The sequence below is a fragment of the Aulonocara stuartgranti genome (genome assembly GCF_965226115.1).
Source record: "Aulonocara stuartgranti genome assembly, chromosome: 16".
In the NCBI taxonomy this organism is placed as follows: domain Eukaryota; kingdom Metazoa; phylum Chordata; class Actinopteri; order Cichliformes; family Cichlidae; genus Aulonocara; species Aulonocara stuartgranti.
In genome coordinates, this window is record NC_138952.1 from 31,942,270 (window position 1) to 31,960,157 (window position 17,888).

Sequence of the window (17,888 nt, forward strand, 5' to 3'; positions counted from 1 at the left end):
ACGAGTTAAATTTTAGAGATATGCAAATATCGCAGTTACTTACATCACTGAGGTTAAAAGCGTTAACTCTGGACTGAATGAAGAAGGGGTAGTCTGGGGGTAGACTGTTCTTCATTTTTATTTCCTCGTACTTTGCCTTGTAGTTTAACTGCAGAAGAACAAAATGGTAATATTATTGTGTCAGTACTGCTCAGGGTATATTTTCTGATAAGCTGTTATTTGACTTTCTGTCACTGGAGGGCAGTAGTGTGCTATCAGGGCTCAGAGATGGTGACAGTTGCTTTCTCCACCTCCCCAACCCCTGTCTGATCACAGGGTTTATTCTGGGCCAACTGAATGCTTGTTTCTATTTATACTACAGAGAAATGGCTCTCCAGTTTCCATGGCGCCCATAGAAAGACAGCTGGGCTTCATAGATGATTGAGCAAATTTAAAGGTGAGCTGCATATCTAGGAGAATTGGATTGACACAAGCTGGTGATTGCAAGAATTCCAGGCCATAAATGGACACCGAGAAAACAAAATAGTCACATTAATGTTACTATTATATGCAGGTATCACCTAAATGTTCAGTGCGTGTTTGTTAGCTTTACTGTACCAGTTTAAATTCTAGACTTTCCTACATTAGCACCAAGAGGAAGTGGTCCAAAAAAGGTACATACGTCACTTAGCTGTTTGGCGTTGATGGCGGCTTGAACTTGAACTGGTGAATCCACCACTTGTGTAAATTTCACTGTGTCTGGATGTTGCCGGTAAACTTTCTGAAAACCAAAGGATCAAAACAAAAATAATAATTGTCCATATACATATAAGAAATCCAAAAAGAACCTGGATCCATTTTATTGCAAAGAACAGTTTTATAATCAGCGACTACTCACATCGTTGCATTGATGAAGTTTCTTCCCAGCTTCGTATTCAGGCGTAAGTGTTTGAGGAAAGAAGCATCTAGTTTTAATGTCTTCATAATCAGATTTATATAGTTGCTGTGAAATACAAAAAGTAAATATTGTGTTATGAGGAAAGGCTTGATGAGGAATATATTAATACATGCTCAAATTTTTTAATGCACAAACCTCATTTTTCATTTCCTCGACTTTCTGGCAGTGAAGCATATAAAGGTCCTCATAGCTTCCAATGTAGTGGCCCTTCACCTCATTTTCATACTTATTTTTGTAATGTGCCTAAAAGAAAATCAAAACGTGTGTTAAAAGAGAAACATAAGTGGTTCATATTCAAAGAAATTTTAACTCAACGAGCTCTCTTACATCAGAGAACTGCTTAAGTACTGAGTCCATCTGAAACTTGGGCGTGTCACAGTAGTTGATGCTGAAACCCCTGGATTTCTCATAGCTAGCCTTATATACTTTCTGGAAAGGAAATGGCAAAAACAAAACAAAGTCAAACAACGATAAAAAAAATATATGAGCAGCTACATACATACTTGTGGTACAGGAAAAACTACAGGAGAGTAATTGCAAACAACAAGCAAACACTATGTATTTCACTTCCACTTATCCAATTCAGGGTCGTGGGGAGGGGCTGGACTCTATCCCAACAATAACAGGGCAATTGGCCCGGTAATTTAAGCAATAATTAAACAACCGCCTAAGATTTTATAATTTAGTTTTCCTGAAAAGGCAAAAGGTCTATCTTTTGTCACAGAAGAAAAATAAACTTTCTGCACAGGGCTTTTTAAACACCTACATCACTGAGGATAGTGCCAGCATATCTGAGCTGCCTCAATAGAGGATTCTCTGTGGCGGGGAGCGTGTTGTAGTCAGACTGTGCTTTTTTCTTCTCATACTCCTTCTTGTATTGGACCTAAAGACAGAAACAGATCACTGTGAGTAAAAAAAGAGAGGAAAGTGTGATAATGAGGTGTGTTCACATGGTTCAAAATGATGGCACAGTTGGTTGGCCAGCTAAGAAGTGTGTCTTTCGCATTTCTTGAAAACGATGCATGTTTCCCCTGTGTGTGAACGTGTGGGTGGCTATGAGGTGCAGAGCAACTGAAAAGCTTTGTCACACAGACTCGCATTTTATTCCTGCGTGCTAGTAAAGTAATGTGCATGGTGACAGTAAACCAAATGTGGATCTCTCAGTCATGCAGTGTGGGCACAATACAGTGTATCCCTGCGTCAGAGTGGACTGAGTCTCTTGACTCACACACTGCTCTGAGACATGGGTCAACTCTCTGTCGTGTCTTCCGCATGAGATCGGGCCTATAAAAATACTGTGTTACCTTTGTGTTTGTGCGTGTTTTCGCGCTTACCTCACTAGCAGCAATACGAGCCTTCTTGTTTGCATCATAAGTGGGTGTTTCTGTTTGCATGAAATAAATTTGGTCTTTTGTATCCTCATAATGTTGCGTGTATCTTCTCTGAAAGGAAAACACACAACAGTTATGTACAGAAAAAGGACAAAGAAAAGCAGAAATCTGAAATCCTTTCCTTTAAATAGTGAATTCTTACGTCGCTGAGGTTCTCCATTGCCACCCTGGCAGTCGCCACGTCGAAGTAAGGAGTCTCACACCACTGACCCTTTACATTTTTATTGTAATCTTCCTTGTACTTAAGCTGTGAGGAAAAGATGGCAATTAACATAAGAAGGTTTTTTTTTATTAAAGGACAAATGAATAAATCTCATATGTTTATATAAACACATTAGGAATGATTGGAATTCCTGTCATTGTTAGCCTCTCCCACCCAGCTTAGTGTTGCTACTAATATCAGAGAGCAGGTGGACTGATCCCTTTCTCAGGGTTGGTTGGTGTCTGGGGCTCCTGCTTCAGTGCTTACACTGTGCAAGGCCCAGTTTTCTGACTCTAAAATAAGCAAAGATATTTATTACTCCCATGTCTAGTTAGGGGATGAACACTGTTAATCCTAGAAAAGTTGATGAGTCTAGCGAAAACAGATGCACTATACAGATAGATGGATAGACTATACAATGGATTAAATAATTGTGTACTGGTCTCATATTGAATTTATGGTATTTTGGATTTTGATCTAAACTAAAACTGCACTGCCCCAATCACTGCTCACTGTCTGTAGTGCATACTCCTCTACTCTTATTAACTGAAAGCACTGAACATTGCTTTCAGTAAGAGTTTGTGGACTTAAATATCTGATCTATGTATATTTATAGCTTAATGACAAGAAAAATTCATCAGTATATCTACCTCAGTGATATTGGTTTTTGTTTGATTTAAAATTGTTACTTACATCACTGCGCTGTTGGGACACTCTCTTGGCCAGCTCCAATTCAGGAGGATCAGGCAAGGAAGTATACTTAGCCTTGCGCTCATGGTGGCCCTTCTTATAGTGAACCTGTCAATCACAACAGGAGTTAACATTTACTAAGACGCTCAATTCGTCAACATCAATACCTGACTTTCATGCACAGTTTGCCTCTACCTAAATAGACTGGTAATTTCCATGCATCGGGAAAAAAGTTTAACAACACAGAACCCAAGAGGAAGGAGACGTACAGATAACAGCTGTAATAAGAGCTTGACCTGATATAGCACCATGCACGATATATAATTTTCAATATTAGGTATTTACCGATATAATCAAATTAAAACATTAAGAGATGGAGGAAACACCCTCCAACGATATTACGAGTTTTGAGTCTTTTCTATCTTATCACCAGAGGGCGCTCTGCAACTTCCTTGTTAGCAACGTGTTTGGAACAGCACAATCACACCAACCAGCTGATCTGAGCAGAGCGTAAGGTTTTGTTACGCGACTTGTCATGGCACTAAAATATTATTATCTTTAAACTGCAGTCACATATTATCTTAATAACAACTCATATGTAACAACACACAACGAATGTTGGAGAAAATTTTTTCCTGTGTCTGAAAGAAAAAAATACTGGCCGATTCTTAAATCTTGGTCATCACCAAGTATCATCGTCACTGATAGAGGATAAGGTCAAAAAGTATCAGATCGATACTTTGTGATCCTATCTGTACGGAAGAGGATTAGTACGGAAGAGGATTAGGGCAACCGGGGGGGGGAGCGGGCATGTCTTTTTTTCTTCTTTTCTAGAATTCTGAGATTAAAGTCAGAATTCTGTGAAAAAAGTCAGAATTCTAAGAAGAAAAGTGAGAATGCTGACTTTAATCTCAGAATTCTGTGAAAAAAGTCAGAATTCTAAGAAAAAAAGTCAGAATTCTGAGAAAAAAAGTCAGAATTCTGAGAAAAAAAGTCAAAATTCTGTGAAAAAAGTCAGAATTCTAAGAAAAAAAGTCAGAATTCTGAGAAAAAAAGTCAAAATTCTGAGAAAAAAGTCAGAATTCTGAGGGGAAAAAAACAGAATTCTGACTAATCTCAGAATTCTAAGAAAAAAGTCAGAATTCTAAGAAAAAATGATTCTGTGAAAAAAGTCAGAATTCTAAGAAAAAAAGTCAGAATTCTGAGAAAAAAAGTCAAGATTCTGAGAAAAAAAGTCAGAATTCTGAGGGGGAAAAACAGAATTCTGACTAATCTCAGAATTCTAAGAAAAAAGTCAGAATTCTGAGATTAAAGTCAGAATTCTAAGAGAGGGGGGGGAGCGGGCATGTCTTTTTTTCTTCTTTTCTAGAATTCTGAGATTAAAGTTGGAATTCTGAGAAAAAACTCAGAATTCTGAGATTAAAGTCAGAATTCTAAGAGAAAAGTCAGAATTCTGTGAAAAAAGTCAGAATTCTAAGAAGAAAAGTGAGAATGCTGACTTTAATCTCAGAATTCTGTGAAAAAAGTCAGAATTCTAAGAAAAAAAGTCAGAATTCTGAGAAAAAAAGTCAAAATTCTGAGAAAAAAGTCAGAATTCTGAGGGGAAAAAAACAGAATTCTGACTAATCTCAGAATTCTAAGAAAAAAGTCAGAATTCTAAGAAAAAATGATTCTGTGAAAAAAGTCAGAATTCTAAGAAAAAAAGTCAGAATTCTGAGAAAAAAAGTCAAGATTCTGAGAAAAAAAGTCAGAATTCTGAGGGGGAAAAACAGAATTCTGACTAATCTCAGAATTCTAAGAAAAAAGTCAGAATTCTAAGAAAAAATAATTCTGTGAAAAAAGTCAGAATTCTGACTAATCTCAGAATTCTGACTTTAATCTCAGAATTCCAAGAAAAAAGTCAGAATTCTGCGAAAAAAAATCAGAATTCTGACTAATCTCAGAATTCTAAGAAAAAAGTCAGAATTCTAAGAAAAAAGTCAGAATTCTAAGAAAAAAAAATTCTGAGAAAAAAGTTAGAATTCCAAGAAAAAAGTCAAAATTCTGAGAAAATATTCAGAATTCTGAGAAAAAAAGTCAGAATTCTGAGGTTAATCTCAGAATTCTGACATTTTCCTCAGAATTCTGGAAAAGAAAAAAAAAATGATGTGCCCACTTTTTTTCCCCAGTGACCCTAGTCCTCTTCTGTATATCTCATATCAGTTGGGCTCTAATTGTAAATTGTCCTAAATGTAAGTTAAACTGTGATGTATGACACATCCGAGTCAGCACAAACAAGTGGACACTGAGAGGAACATTTCAACATCTTTACACACACCATACGTGTTTTGTAATTAACAGTGTGGTAATTGTCAATTGTCTTGTAACACTACAAGAAATAACACTAGTAACTGTCTAAAATAGAAAGCTCTAGGTGGTGTAATTCTATGTTATAATTTGCGTAATTTTATTTGTCTGTATAAAATGTTTTTGTTCTTTCAAAAAGCAATTTAATGATGCAGAGATAGTTAAAATGTATAGATTTGAAGAATTAACAACTTATAATATAGTATATATCATATTATAAGACATATCAAAACAGACACATTAAAGCAGAGGCTGGCTCAATACAGTGTTTTTTTTGTTTTTGTTTTTTGCAGATATAATAACCACAAACACACATTGAAAGTCTGAATAACACGACAGATATAGATAATAAATTTTACTTACATCACTAAGGACCTCCTGAGCCTTGGCCACCCTACGGAGCTCAGGACTGTCACTGTAGGGGTAGTACATGGTCTTATCTTCATCCCAGGCCTCGGTATAAAGTTTCTGAACAAGGTGTAACGTTATCACTTACTACGTGAATATAAAACATTTTAACAGATATTATAGAATTGTTAAATTATGCAATTATGTAATTTGGAATTTTTTTTAAAACTTTGGACTTAAAAGTCAGCCCTTGAATGCTACACTGGACTTACTTTGCTGTAGTTAGCAGCATTCTTCACAGCCTGAACCAGCTCAGGAGCATCAGGAGGCAGCAGGTACCTGTCCTTGGTCTCATCCCACTTCTGTCTGTACAGAACCTATAAGAGATAACAACAGCATTTGTGTTATACAATCAGCATTAACGTCATATTTATTCATTCTCTTTGTATGTTGGGAGATTTGGGTAACTTACCTTGCTGATCAGCTCAGATACATGCTTGACGTGGGCAATCTCTCTTGCTTCACCGTCGTACAAGCTGGTTGTCCGAGCTTTGTTTCCCTCCATACGGTATTTAACCTGAAGATAATGCGTGTTATTTCAAATTATTCCTCAGTAAAGCAAGATCCAATCATATTTGAGACCAGAGGCATATTTTTATGTTTTATAGTGTATTCATCATATCTTAAAGAGTACCTCGCTAAGCTGCTCCTGGGCCTTCCTGATACGAATCATTTCAGGCGTATCAGTAACGATGGCAGGAGGTGTCCCTTTGGACATTTCATAAGCCTGGCGATACTTATTCTGTCAGGGACAACGGTCATAAATTTTAAGTAAGTAATTAATGTCATACAAAGCAGGAAAACAACCAACAAGTAAAAGCAAGTAAAAAGTCAAATAAATGTGTATATATACATGCAAATAAAAACTCAAACTTGTTTCTTACGTGGCTGAACTGCTCCAGCATCTTCTGGCTATGGGCCAGGTATGGAGTCATGAACTTGGAAGTATCCACCTTGACCTTCTTCCTTACTTTCCTGGTGGGCAAGCCAGACTGGGAGAGGACAGAAGAATACAATTAAAGACCAAACTAACACATGGATCTCGTTTTATTGATTACGGTAGGGGGAATTGCCAGGAAGGAAAACGACAGGGAAAGCAAAAGGACTGGTGATACTTTCAAAAAGCAAACTTCTAGATATTTAATTACACTTCAATGCAAATGTGTCGACTGGACAATGATCTGATATTTTCAATATGAAGCAGGATTCCCACTGCTCTAATTACTCACCTCGAGTTAGTGAAATTATTTAATCATCAATGATTTATTCTATTTGGACAATGGAGATTTTGTATACTAAGGTTACGCCTGCTGAAATGTAAATGAATGAAAGACAAACCCAAGGCAAGCACTTACACCTACATTTTAAATGACTTGCATGCAACACAACATTGAGCAGCACATATCCACAAAGGTTACACTACCATATTATATTTGTTGGCCAGCAAAGCTGCAGGAAACCAAATTACAAAAGCCATGTGTTGTCTTAGTAAAATGCTGAATCTTAACATATTTAACTTATTATTTAGCTCTAAAAACCTGCCAAAGCCAAACAAGACAGCACATTATCTATACTCTATATACACATGCAGGGAAGAAGGGGGATGCACCATAAGCCATGGGAGACAAGGGTCTCCTGCCCTGCTTGAACCGTTGTGCCTGGGAGGAGGTGTTTTACCTGTAAGAACTGAGTCTTGTGCTCAGTGACAGTCGTCGTTGAAATCTGCTCAACATATTGCAAATATAGGAAACACTCTGGTTTTTCAAAATTTCCAGGACAGATTATGGGAGAAACAGCAAAATATTTGTTTGGATTGAGGGTGATTTTTCCACAGCTCTGGCATTCATCAATTACTGCCACTGCCACTTTCAGCACTACGAGTAAGAAATCACTCTACACTGTATCGTGTTAGCAGCTGTTCTAGCAAATGCCCCCAGGCAGGCTAATAAGTAGAAACAGAGAAGGTTGTCATCGGGGATTTTTGGTGTAACCTACTTATCACCGGTCCACTCAAATAGAGTCACCTAAAGGAGGGGCAAAATTTCCAAAGGTGAAAATAGTATGGCTGCTGTCTAATTAAGCTTATTTTAAACAGAGGATAAAGAAGCATTAATATTCTATGTGAGCCCGAACAGCCTGAATCTTTGATCGTCTGACCAAGTCTAAAAACACTGCATACTCACATGACAACTGTTCTATTCTTATTTGTTATTTCATATACAAATGCTTTTGTTATCAGTTGCTACAGGACACAACAGTACACAAGCTGTTTGGACAGCTTTGTAATCTCCACGGCTGTTCACACATAGGTCTTATGGGTTTAAAGCACTGATTCAGCCAAACAATAAAACAAGAAAAAAACAAGAAAAAAGCCCCACAATTTAGCTCTAACAAAATCAATTTATACAGGATGTTTTTATTCTGTTAGCTCGGATTTTGAAATATCTCACCAAAGAGCGTTCTACCTTCAACTTAATATAATGCGGGGGTGCTGTATTTAGTTTCTGAGGCTTACATATAAATACACTAAATAAAAGAAAAGTCCCACTCACCTCAGTTAATTTAGAATTTAGAGGGTTTTCTTTTAACTTTTTGTAAAAATGCAAATGTGAATTTTTAAATGTAATTTCTAGTGACGACTTAGTCACTGACAGCCTCTCACATACATCCCCATCCAGGAATAGCACTTCTAATTTCTAACTTCCTTCTTCTTAGGATGAAGAGCGTTTACATAACATAAGGTTGAACATTAAGAGACAAGAGACCTTAAAATTTAGGTTAAATGAAAGAAAAGCCAGAGCTGAGAAAGAACATCTCAATCGTTTTTATCAACATTCGTAAGCGGCTTCAGTATATGAATCTCTCAGACAGGAGAGAACCATAGGTGTAGATGAACCACTGTAACTAAGCATCCCTACAGTTCAATGCAAAAACACTCCTTGTCTGCAGGCCACATTCTTCCACGCATCCACCTCCCATAAGCGAATTTCTAGCACTGTGATATTAACCTGTTCCAGCCTATCAGGGGCTGATTTACAGCACAGTGGCCCGTCTAATTTTCTCCCCTCCCTTTCCTCCTTCCTCCACTCTCTGCCAACGTGCTCCAGAAGTCCATTTCTAAATTTGCCTGAATGCCAGATAGAGAACTGTACACTTTGCTCCTTAATGACCTGAGAATTGAAGTCATTTTTTTTTCCTTTTTAGCGTTTATTATTATTATGATATAGAAACAAGTAAGAAATTTGAAAAGAAATAACTTAAATAATGAGTTTTTCAATGTTTATGTATTATGTATTAAACTAATCATATGTTTTATGTCTGACCTGGACAGCACTATGTTTCTCCCCATTCTGTAAATTAAATACGAAGCCATCTTACATTTTATTGAAAACAATGCATCTTTTCTCCGCAGTACAGATGAAAGTTCTAGTGAAATCAGAGTGTATTGATTTTGAGTGTAATTATCTTTCCTACCTCCCAAACGATTTACATCTCTTCACAAAAGGTAGTAAATCTGTTTGAAACAGTTGATATGTTATATGGGAGTTAAATGATTTTTTAAAAAATGTTTGCTTGGTTTGGATATTCTGACAACCAAGAGCAGTCATTCAGACTCCCCTATAAGATATCAGCAATATTAAGTTTGAACAAATACCAGGCTAACTTTAATCCTAGTTCACCAGGAAATATGGGATTAAATGTTAGCCTTCTGCTTTCACTCTTCCATCAGACACTGTCACAGAGAATGTAAAGGGACAAAAGGGACTCTAAAAGCAGCAAAGCTGTGATGAAATCATGGGGGATGTGAGCACTCAATCTGGAGAAATATTTCACATGGGAAAATAGTAACTTCCAGAAACTGGCACACCCCCAAACTGCATGTAATCCAATCTTTGCGTGTCTATCATACACAGGAGGGACGCTATGGGGATTTAGGTGCAAATAGATCATTGCAATATATATTCCTCCTCAAGCAGTGTAGTGAAATCAAATGCTGGGATCTATGGAAAAAAGTCACTTTACATGTCAGACTTGTACGATTACATCTGCTTTACATGTGTTGCTGTCTGGCATATGTCAAAGGCTCAAGTAAAGGTATTTGCAATGCCAAAAGGACACAAATAAAATGCAACATTATATAATTAATAGAACTATTTTTCCATAATTGACTGTTAAGGGCAATCCAGGCCATCAGAAGGAGTCCATCTGAAACAGGATATACCAGCAGTCATGTATGTCTCCCTCCATGAACTGCTGACTGTAAGAGGTATCGTCACTAACCAAACTATTCATAGGGCCTTCCACTGGACTTGGAGATCCCACACTTAAATGTATTAAATGATATCACAGCTGAAGTTCTATTATCCAGATCAAAAGCCAAAATATAAAAAATGCAACAAGAGTACTTTAGGATTTAGTTACATGTGCAATTAAAAAGGGATCCACTTACCCTTTCCACAACCTCCTCCTCCTCCTCCTCCTCATATTCTTCATATTCTTCATATTCCTCTACAATTTCTGTCATTTTGAGACGATTTGAGAGATTCTACACAAAACACAGATCACATTTTCAGGTATGCGTTACTCTGAGGGAGTAATATATATATATACATATATATATAAATTTAAAAAAAAAAACACCACAGTGTAGTGAAACATAAATGTTCTACGTGTTCTTTCAAAATAAAATCAAAAATTTTAAATGGGATATAATGGGACTTAGAGAAGATAGGACGGCTACACCAGGGATATTTCAACCCTCCTCTTTTTGTATATGTAATATTTATGTAAACATATATATAAACTATAACAGCAGCATATTGGCGTTTAAACAATGTCCTTGCCATACCAGCAAAGGTGTCTCGCAGTAATCTCTGACAGTAAGGAAGCTTCACTTTCCATCCAACAGGGCCTCAAACTGACAGTCCAACTCTGTGATTTGCCCAATTCCTAAACAAAACAATAACACAATGTGTAAAACACTTTACAACTTATTCAATGAATAATTAAACAGGGAGATCTGCAGAGTTTACTGTAATAGGTGAGACACTGACTAATTTTAATAGGCATCTGATTTTTGAATATGTGACTGCCACCCTTCCTCCCTTATGTGCTACAACACAGTTCAAAGGACTGTGCCTCCTGGCTGAAGGTTGGCGACAGCTGTCCAACAGCGCTCCAGCTATTTGACATGTAAGCTAATGCCACAGCCTGATTGGCTGACTCTGTTTAGCAAATGGAGATGCAATACCTTCTGAGGCTGCAGGTTAAATATAGGATTGCATACTAACTACCTTTTTTAGTACATGGATGCTCTCCCTTTGTATTAATATATCTATATTTTCTCTGCAAAAGAACTAAAGAAATCGCCAGAATCATAGAGGTAGAAGGATGAAAAAGCCAGAAAGCTTCAGAGACTATGGAAAGAAAACAAAAAGATTCCGACTCCTGCTGAAATTTCAGATACATCCAAAAGATGGCCTTGTCTCAAGTGACTTGGAGAGTCTTGTAGTTCTGGATTGTTTGGTTACTCCTTCAATGTGTAAAAGATTGTTCACACTCCTTATTCCTCAGCAGGGTATTCTTGGATCCAGATGGCAGCCAAGGATGGAAAATATGGATCTCCAAGCAGATGGAAAGCCATGCAGGGTGCAGACAACATGGATATTTGTTGTTTTTTGCATCCTTTCCTTTGCTTACCGGTTATGTTAAAGTTTATTGGTCTCCCAAGCCACCAAAGCCTCCCCAGCTTCCCTCCAGAGAAACGCTGGGCGACAGCACACAGCTGCGGTTTCTACCCAGGTTATCATGTGGCTGACACAGCCAATCACAGAGAACTGCTCTCGAGTTTCAAAATCTAAATATACCTATCTGATCCTTTCAGAAAAGAGCACCTGTTGAGGGTAATGCATCAGCGGTACAGTTATGAGGAAGGCAGTGGGCACTGGCAGTGGGGTCTCAGGAACACAAAAGTAAAGCCAGACTGTGACAGTGCTACCCAGTGCGAATGGCTTTGTGACAGACGTAATGTTGACAAGCAGCAATTTTCTGTAAAAGATATGGAAGTATGTATGACCAAGGCGTGAGCCGGCGAGGAGAAGGCTAGCTTAAAGCAGAGCATGGTTCTCAGTGTCAGATCTGTTGAGGTCATCCATCAGCTGATCCTGAGCTGACTACATCCTGTTAAGAACCAAGTCAACATCAAGCTGAGGATACAAACCAAGAAATGAGCATATGCCTCCAAAAAGTACAAATTAAAAATGAATAGCTACTCGAAGGTGTTGCTACTACACCACCAATGCCCCTTGAATCAGAAATAAGCCTCTTAGAAATTAAAATGTCTAAGAAAGACTTGATTAATGTATTGAAATTATGACTGAGAACATCTAAATAATATATTTTTAAATGATTTTTTTGCATTGCAATCCTTTAAAATACATCTTTCCTGTTTTACTGCCATGAAAACAGTTTTAGGATTTTTAAATTCATTGTATTCCTCACTGTCACATGTTTTTGTGCACATCAAATGAAGACATTTTCAAAACATGAACAACCATAAAAGTGCAAAATATTGCAATTCCTATTGCTGAAAATACATTTTAAACCTTGTTTGGAAGTTTGAATTAATGCTTAAACTGTAAGCTGTAATGGCCAATTCACCAGCTGCCCACTGCTTTCTATTAAGTTAAAAACACCAAGAGAAGAAATCAATATTTCTGCCATCACAGGGGCAGCTCTAGATGTCCTCCTTTTTCATTCTATAAAACAGAGTAATATAGTTTAGCACCTCAAAGGTGAAGCAGCTGGTACTTTTTTTAACAGTGAATTTCCAGGCCGGTACAGCAGAACATTCAGGTGTCGTGTGAGCCACATGCAACAAAAAAGAAAAAAGCATTTTGCTATTATAAATAAATCAAGAACTATTTCTGGACCTCAACCATACAGCTGAGGTCCAGTGGTAGCTATAATTAACACAGCAATTCACTGTAAATGTATAGAAGACCAAGAAGTACCCTGCATTTTCTGTTCAGATGATGTGCCTCTATCGCTCTGGTATTTTATATCATTACTCTCACTCACTGCACCAGGAGCAGGGTGCTACCCGAGGACGAGATGGACAGCAGCAGCTGAATATCTCCTCTCTCGCTCAGTGTGCCTCTCTCGAAAGTGGTGGTGACCCTCCATTCTCTTATGAACTGGATGCTTGCTGCTTGGTCCTCATTGCCAACATCACTGCAACTAAAACAAAACAACAACTTGAGTGAGCTCACTTTTCCAGTTACCCCAAGAGATATCTACCCATGGTATATACAGGATCTGATGAGGACAGATAAAAATATTCTAGGCCTTATATTTCAGTTCCAAGTTCTGATTTTTTTTACTTTTTTTAAAATTTTGGATATTTCTTGCTTGTCCCCATAGAGTGAAATATATTGCTCCTGAGAAGAATGAAAAACAAAATATAGTTATTAAATATAGTTTCTTATTGATTTTCTAAATCTAACAACAAACAACTGTTTTAATAGTTGCAGTTTCTTTTGGAAGCGTGTGCACTATTTAAATTTCAGATTTTATGGTGCATCGAAGATAATTATGATTCTGCCATCCCAGTGCCAAAGACACCCAAGGAGGTGGCTATGTGATGCATAGTCATTGGACAAAAACGACTGATGACCAGTGAAACCAGAACACAACAGCTGCAAGACAGACAGCTACAACACAAACACTGCCAAGGGTCAATGATAAACCACCAGCACCTAGGATAAGTATGAAGCCCAGTGAGGTAAGAGCTTAAAATTAAACTAGATGGTCAGTCATAGAGGGACTTTGCCAAAAAGATGCAGGTGATATCACAAATAATAACCTATCAAAATGTATAAATGATGATATATATACCCTACTTTTTCTAGCTCTATAAGACACATGCAATAAGCTGGTTGGTTCTTGTAAGCAAGAGCTGGACTGATTTAATAATAAAATTTTTATTCTTTTTTGATGATTGAACAGTCAATATTAGCATCATTGTTGTGAAGACACTCACTGACCACCTGTTCAACTGCTCATTAACACAAATGTCTAATTAGCCGTTCACGTGGTAGTAACAAGTACTGAGACATATAGACATGGTAGAAACGACCTGCTGAAATACAAAGAGAGCATCAGAATTAAGAAGAAAGGTGCCAGATAGGCTGATCTGTGTATTTCAGAAACTGTGATCTACTGGGATTTCCCCACACAACCATTCAGGGTCCATAGAGAATGGTCTAAAACAGAGAAGATATGTAGTGAGCTGCAGTTTTCTGTGAAAAAATGTCTCTCTAATGCCAGACGTTAAAGAGTAACGCTCAGTCTGCTTCAAACTGATAAAAAGGTAGTAGTACCTCAATTACCAGTCTTTATAATCAAATTATGCATAAGAGCATCTCTGAACACACAGTGCCTTCAAGCAGCTGGACTAAAACAGCAGAAGACTACATCGGGTGGAGCTCCTGTGAGCGAAGAACAGGAAGGGGAGGCTACATTTTGCAGAGGCTCACCAAAGCAAGACAAAAGAAGAATGGAAAAATATTGTCCGATGAGCCTCAATTTCTGGTGTATTAGAATTTGGTTTAAAGAACATGAAAACATGTCTCCATCCTGCCTTAAATAGATAGTTCAGGCTGACACACTTTGGGCCCCCTACCTGAGTGTTGCTGCTGACCATGTCCATCTTGATGTTTCGCGCAGGATAATGTGTCTTTTCACAAAACTCAGATAATCTCAAATTGGTTTCTTGAATATTGCAGTATGCTCACTGTACTCAAATGGCCTCCACATTCACCAGATCTCAGTCCATCGGAGCTCCTTCGAATGTGGTGGAACTGCAGATTTGCATCATGGATCCACAGCTGACAAATCTGCAGCAGCTGTGTGATGCTGTGATGTTAATATTGACAAAACCTCTGCGGAATTTTTCAGCACCTTGTTGAATCAATGCCACAAAGAATTAAGACAGTTTTGAAGACCTAAGGTGATCCAACCCAGTACCTGTAAAATGTACCAGCTTTCAAACACACTTCTGTGGGAATTGCAGTGGCTGGCACATACTCAAAATAAAGTGAGGACACTGGTCTGTTATTCTGCACTGTGTATTTATGAAATGTTTAGTGCTGTCTACACTATTTATTGGTATTTTGGTGAAAGGGCTTTATTTTGAGTTGACATGCCCACCACAATAAAATCTGCTTTTAATGAAACATGTACAGTCTGACAATATGAGAAGCTATAGACCAAAGTCACCTCTGCGTGAGCTTTAATAACAATGACACATCTGTTGAAACATTTGCATCATTAAATAAACAAATCAGCATAGGTATGAGAAAAGTGAAAGAGTATGCAAAGCACATGAGTCCATGTCTCTAAATTTTCCTAATTTTATTATATATACAGGGAGTGCAGAATTATTAGGCAAATGAGTATTTTGTCCACATCATCCTCTCCATGCATGTTGTCTTACTCCAAGCTGTATAGGCTCGAAAGCCTACTACCAATTAAGCATATTAGGTGATGTGCATCTCTGTAATGAGAAGGGGTGTGGTCTAATGACATCAACACCCTATATCAGGTGTGCATAATTATTAGGCAACGTCCTTTCCTTTGGCAAAATGGGTCAAAAAAAGGACTTGACAGGCACAGAAAAGTCAAAAATAGTGAGATATCTTGCAGAGGGATGCAGCAGTCTCAAAATTGCAAAGCTTCTGAAGCGTGATCATCGAACAATCAAGCGTTTCATTCAAAATAGTCAACAGGGTCGCAAGAAGCGTGTGGAAAAACCAAGGCGCAAAATAACTGCCCATGAACTGAGAAAAGTCAAGCGTGCAGCTGCCAAGATGCCACTTGCCACCAGTTTGGCCATATTTCAGAGCTGCAACATCACTGGAGTGCCCAAAAGCACAAGGTGTGCAATACTCAGAGACATGGCCAAGGTAAGAAAGGCTGAAAGACGACCACCACTGAACAAGACACACAAGCTGAAACGTCAAGACTGGGCCAAGAAATATCTCAAGACTGGTTTTTCTAAGGTTTTATGGACTGATGAAATGAGTGTGAGTCTTGATGGGCCAGATGGATGGGCCCGTGGCTGGATTGGTAAAGGGCAGAGAGCTCCAGTCCGACTCAGATGCCAGCAAGGTGGAGGTGGATGGAGTCAAGCTCAACTCCCAGTCCTACTGCCAGTTTCTGGAAGACACCTTCTTCAAGCAGTGGTACAGGAAGAAGTCTGCATCCTTCAAGAAAAACATGATTTTCATGCAGGACAATGCTCCATCACACGCGTCCAAGTACTCCACAGCGTGGCTGGCAAGAAAGGGTATAAAAGAAGAAAAACTAATGACATGGCCTCCTTGTTCACCTGATCTGAACCCCATTGAGAACCTGTGGTCCATCATCAAATGTGAGATTTACAAGGAGGGAAAACAGTACACCTCTCTGAACAGTGTCTGGGAGGCTGTGGTTGCTGCTGCACGCAATGTTGATGGTGAACAGATCAAAACACTGACAGAATCCATGGATGGCAGGCTTTTGAGTGTCCTTGCAAAGAAAGGTGGCTATATTGGTCGCTGATTTGTTTTTGTTTTGTTTTTGAATGTCAGAAATGTATATTTGTGAATGTGGAGATGTTATATTGGTGTCACTGGTAAAAATAAATAATTGAAATGGGAATATTTGTTTTTTGTTGCCTAATAATTCTGCACAGTAATAGTCACCTGCACACACAGATATCCCCCTAAAATAGCTAAAACTAAAAACAAACTAAAAACTACTTCCAAAAACATTCAGCTTTGATATTAATGAGTTTTTTGGGTTCACTGAGAACATGGTTGTTGTTCAATAATAAAATTATTCCTCAAAAATACAACTTTCCTAATAATTCTGCACTCCCTGTATATCCAGAGGTTAAAGCAGGACAGAACGATCCAGAATGACATTCCAGCTTTTCCGCTTAATGCATAATCAAATAGGTGAGTTAAATTTCAGTGTGCTGCAGCCTGGTGTTGTTTCCAGTTGAAGGCATGGAAAATGTAGTCAGTAAATTACAAGCAAACATTATCCCACTGTCTTGCTGACACTGTCAACACAATATAATGCCTGTTATTCATTCAAGGTGCAGGTGAACATAAAGTTGGGATTGTGGAACTTCAACATATAGTGAGCATAAAGAGAGCAACTGTGCTTAAAGTGCCGTCCCCCAGGGAAGAAAAAAAAATAGTGATGGCCACCAGTGCTACTTCCTAGTAGATGCGCCTATGGAGTAAATTAGAAAATGCTATGTTATTTTCAAAAAAGCTGACTTCTGACCTTGAGGTTGAGGTCATTGAGATTCAAACTCACAGGGATTTTTAGTAGCTGGACCTATGGTATGAATTTCAAAATCCTATGTCGCCTCATTCTCAAGTTCTTGCATTTACAAACTTGGGTGTCCAGGCTGCCTGCCCCCCTGGCAGAGTGACAATAATACCGCATGAGCTATTGGCTGAGGGGTAAAAACATCTGAGAGTCAGAGAAAGACGTCAGTAAGTCAATGAGAGGACAGGAGAGGAATTTATATATCCAAAAATATATATATACCAGCTTCTAAAGTGCGGCATCCCTGAAAAAGCTAGAAAACCACTGGGATAAATAAATGTAAAATCTGCCACGACAGTAGATTTAATATCTTCTTACATGTTGATAAATTGTGCTGTCTAAATCTATAAAGAGTAAAAGTAAAATTCAGAGTCAACAGAGCACGGGTCAGCAGATCACAGCATGCTCACAAATAAAACACATTTACGGGAACAAAGAATATAAATTATTGTTAGAAGTTATTCTTTTTCACATGCTGTACTCCTTCACCTGATCTAAGGGTTTAACTCCTAAGTACAGCTCGTGTCTA

General features: G+C 38.1%; 1 protein-coding gene across 1 annotated transcript in view; it reads right to left on the reverse strand.

Moving 5' to 3' along the window:
• Nucleotides 1-17,888, reverse strand: part of neb (nebulin) — a 66,336-nt gene that overhangs the window by 47,724 nt on the left and 724 nt on the right. The window contains exons 2-18 of the mRNA XM_082508778.1: nucleotides 12,988-13,213; nucleotides 10,824-10,924; nucleotides 10,425-10,520; nucleotides 6,859-6,966; nucleotides 6,609-6,716; nucleotides 6,387-6,491; nucleotides 6,187-6,291; nucleotides 5,930-6,034; nucleotides 3,224-3,328; nucleotides 2,471-2,575; nucleotides 2,272-2,379; nucleotides 1,704-1,820; nucleotides 1,265-1,366; nucleotides 1,073-1,180; nucleotides 878-982; nucleotides 662-760; nucleotides 44-148 (exon numbers count right to left, since the gene is read on the reverse strand). Coding sequence (XP_082364904.1) covers nucleotides 44-148; nucleotides 662-760; nucleotides 878-982; nucleotides 1,073-1,180; nucleotides 1,265-1,366; nucleotides 1,704-1,820; nucleotides 2,272-2,379; nucleotides 2,471-2,575; nucleotides 3,224-3,328; nucleotides 5,930-6,034; nucleotides 6,187-6,291; nucleotides 6,387-6,491; nucleotides 6,609-6,716; nucleotides 6,859-6,966; nucleotides 10,425-10,499 — 1,560 coding nt within the window. The 5' untranslated portion in view covers nucleotides 10,500-10,520; nucleotides 10,824-10,924; nucleotides 12,988-13,213. The remainder of the gene's footprint in view (nucleotides 1-43; nucleotides 149-661; nucleotides 761-877; nucleotides 983-1,072; nucleotides 1,181-1,264; nucleotides 1,367-1,703; nucleotides 1,821-2,271; nucleotides 2,380-2,470; nucleotides 2,576-3,223; nucleotides 3,329-5,929; nucleotides 6,035-6,186; nucleotides 6,292-6,386; nucleotides 6,492-6,608; nucleotides 6,717-6,858; nucleotides 6,967-10,424; nucleotides 10,521-10,823; nucleotides 10,925-12,987; nucleotides 13,214-17,888) is intronic.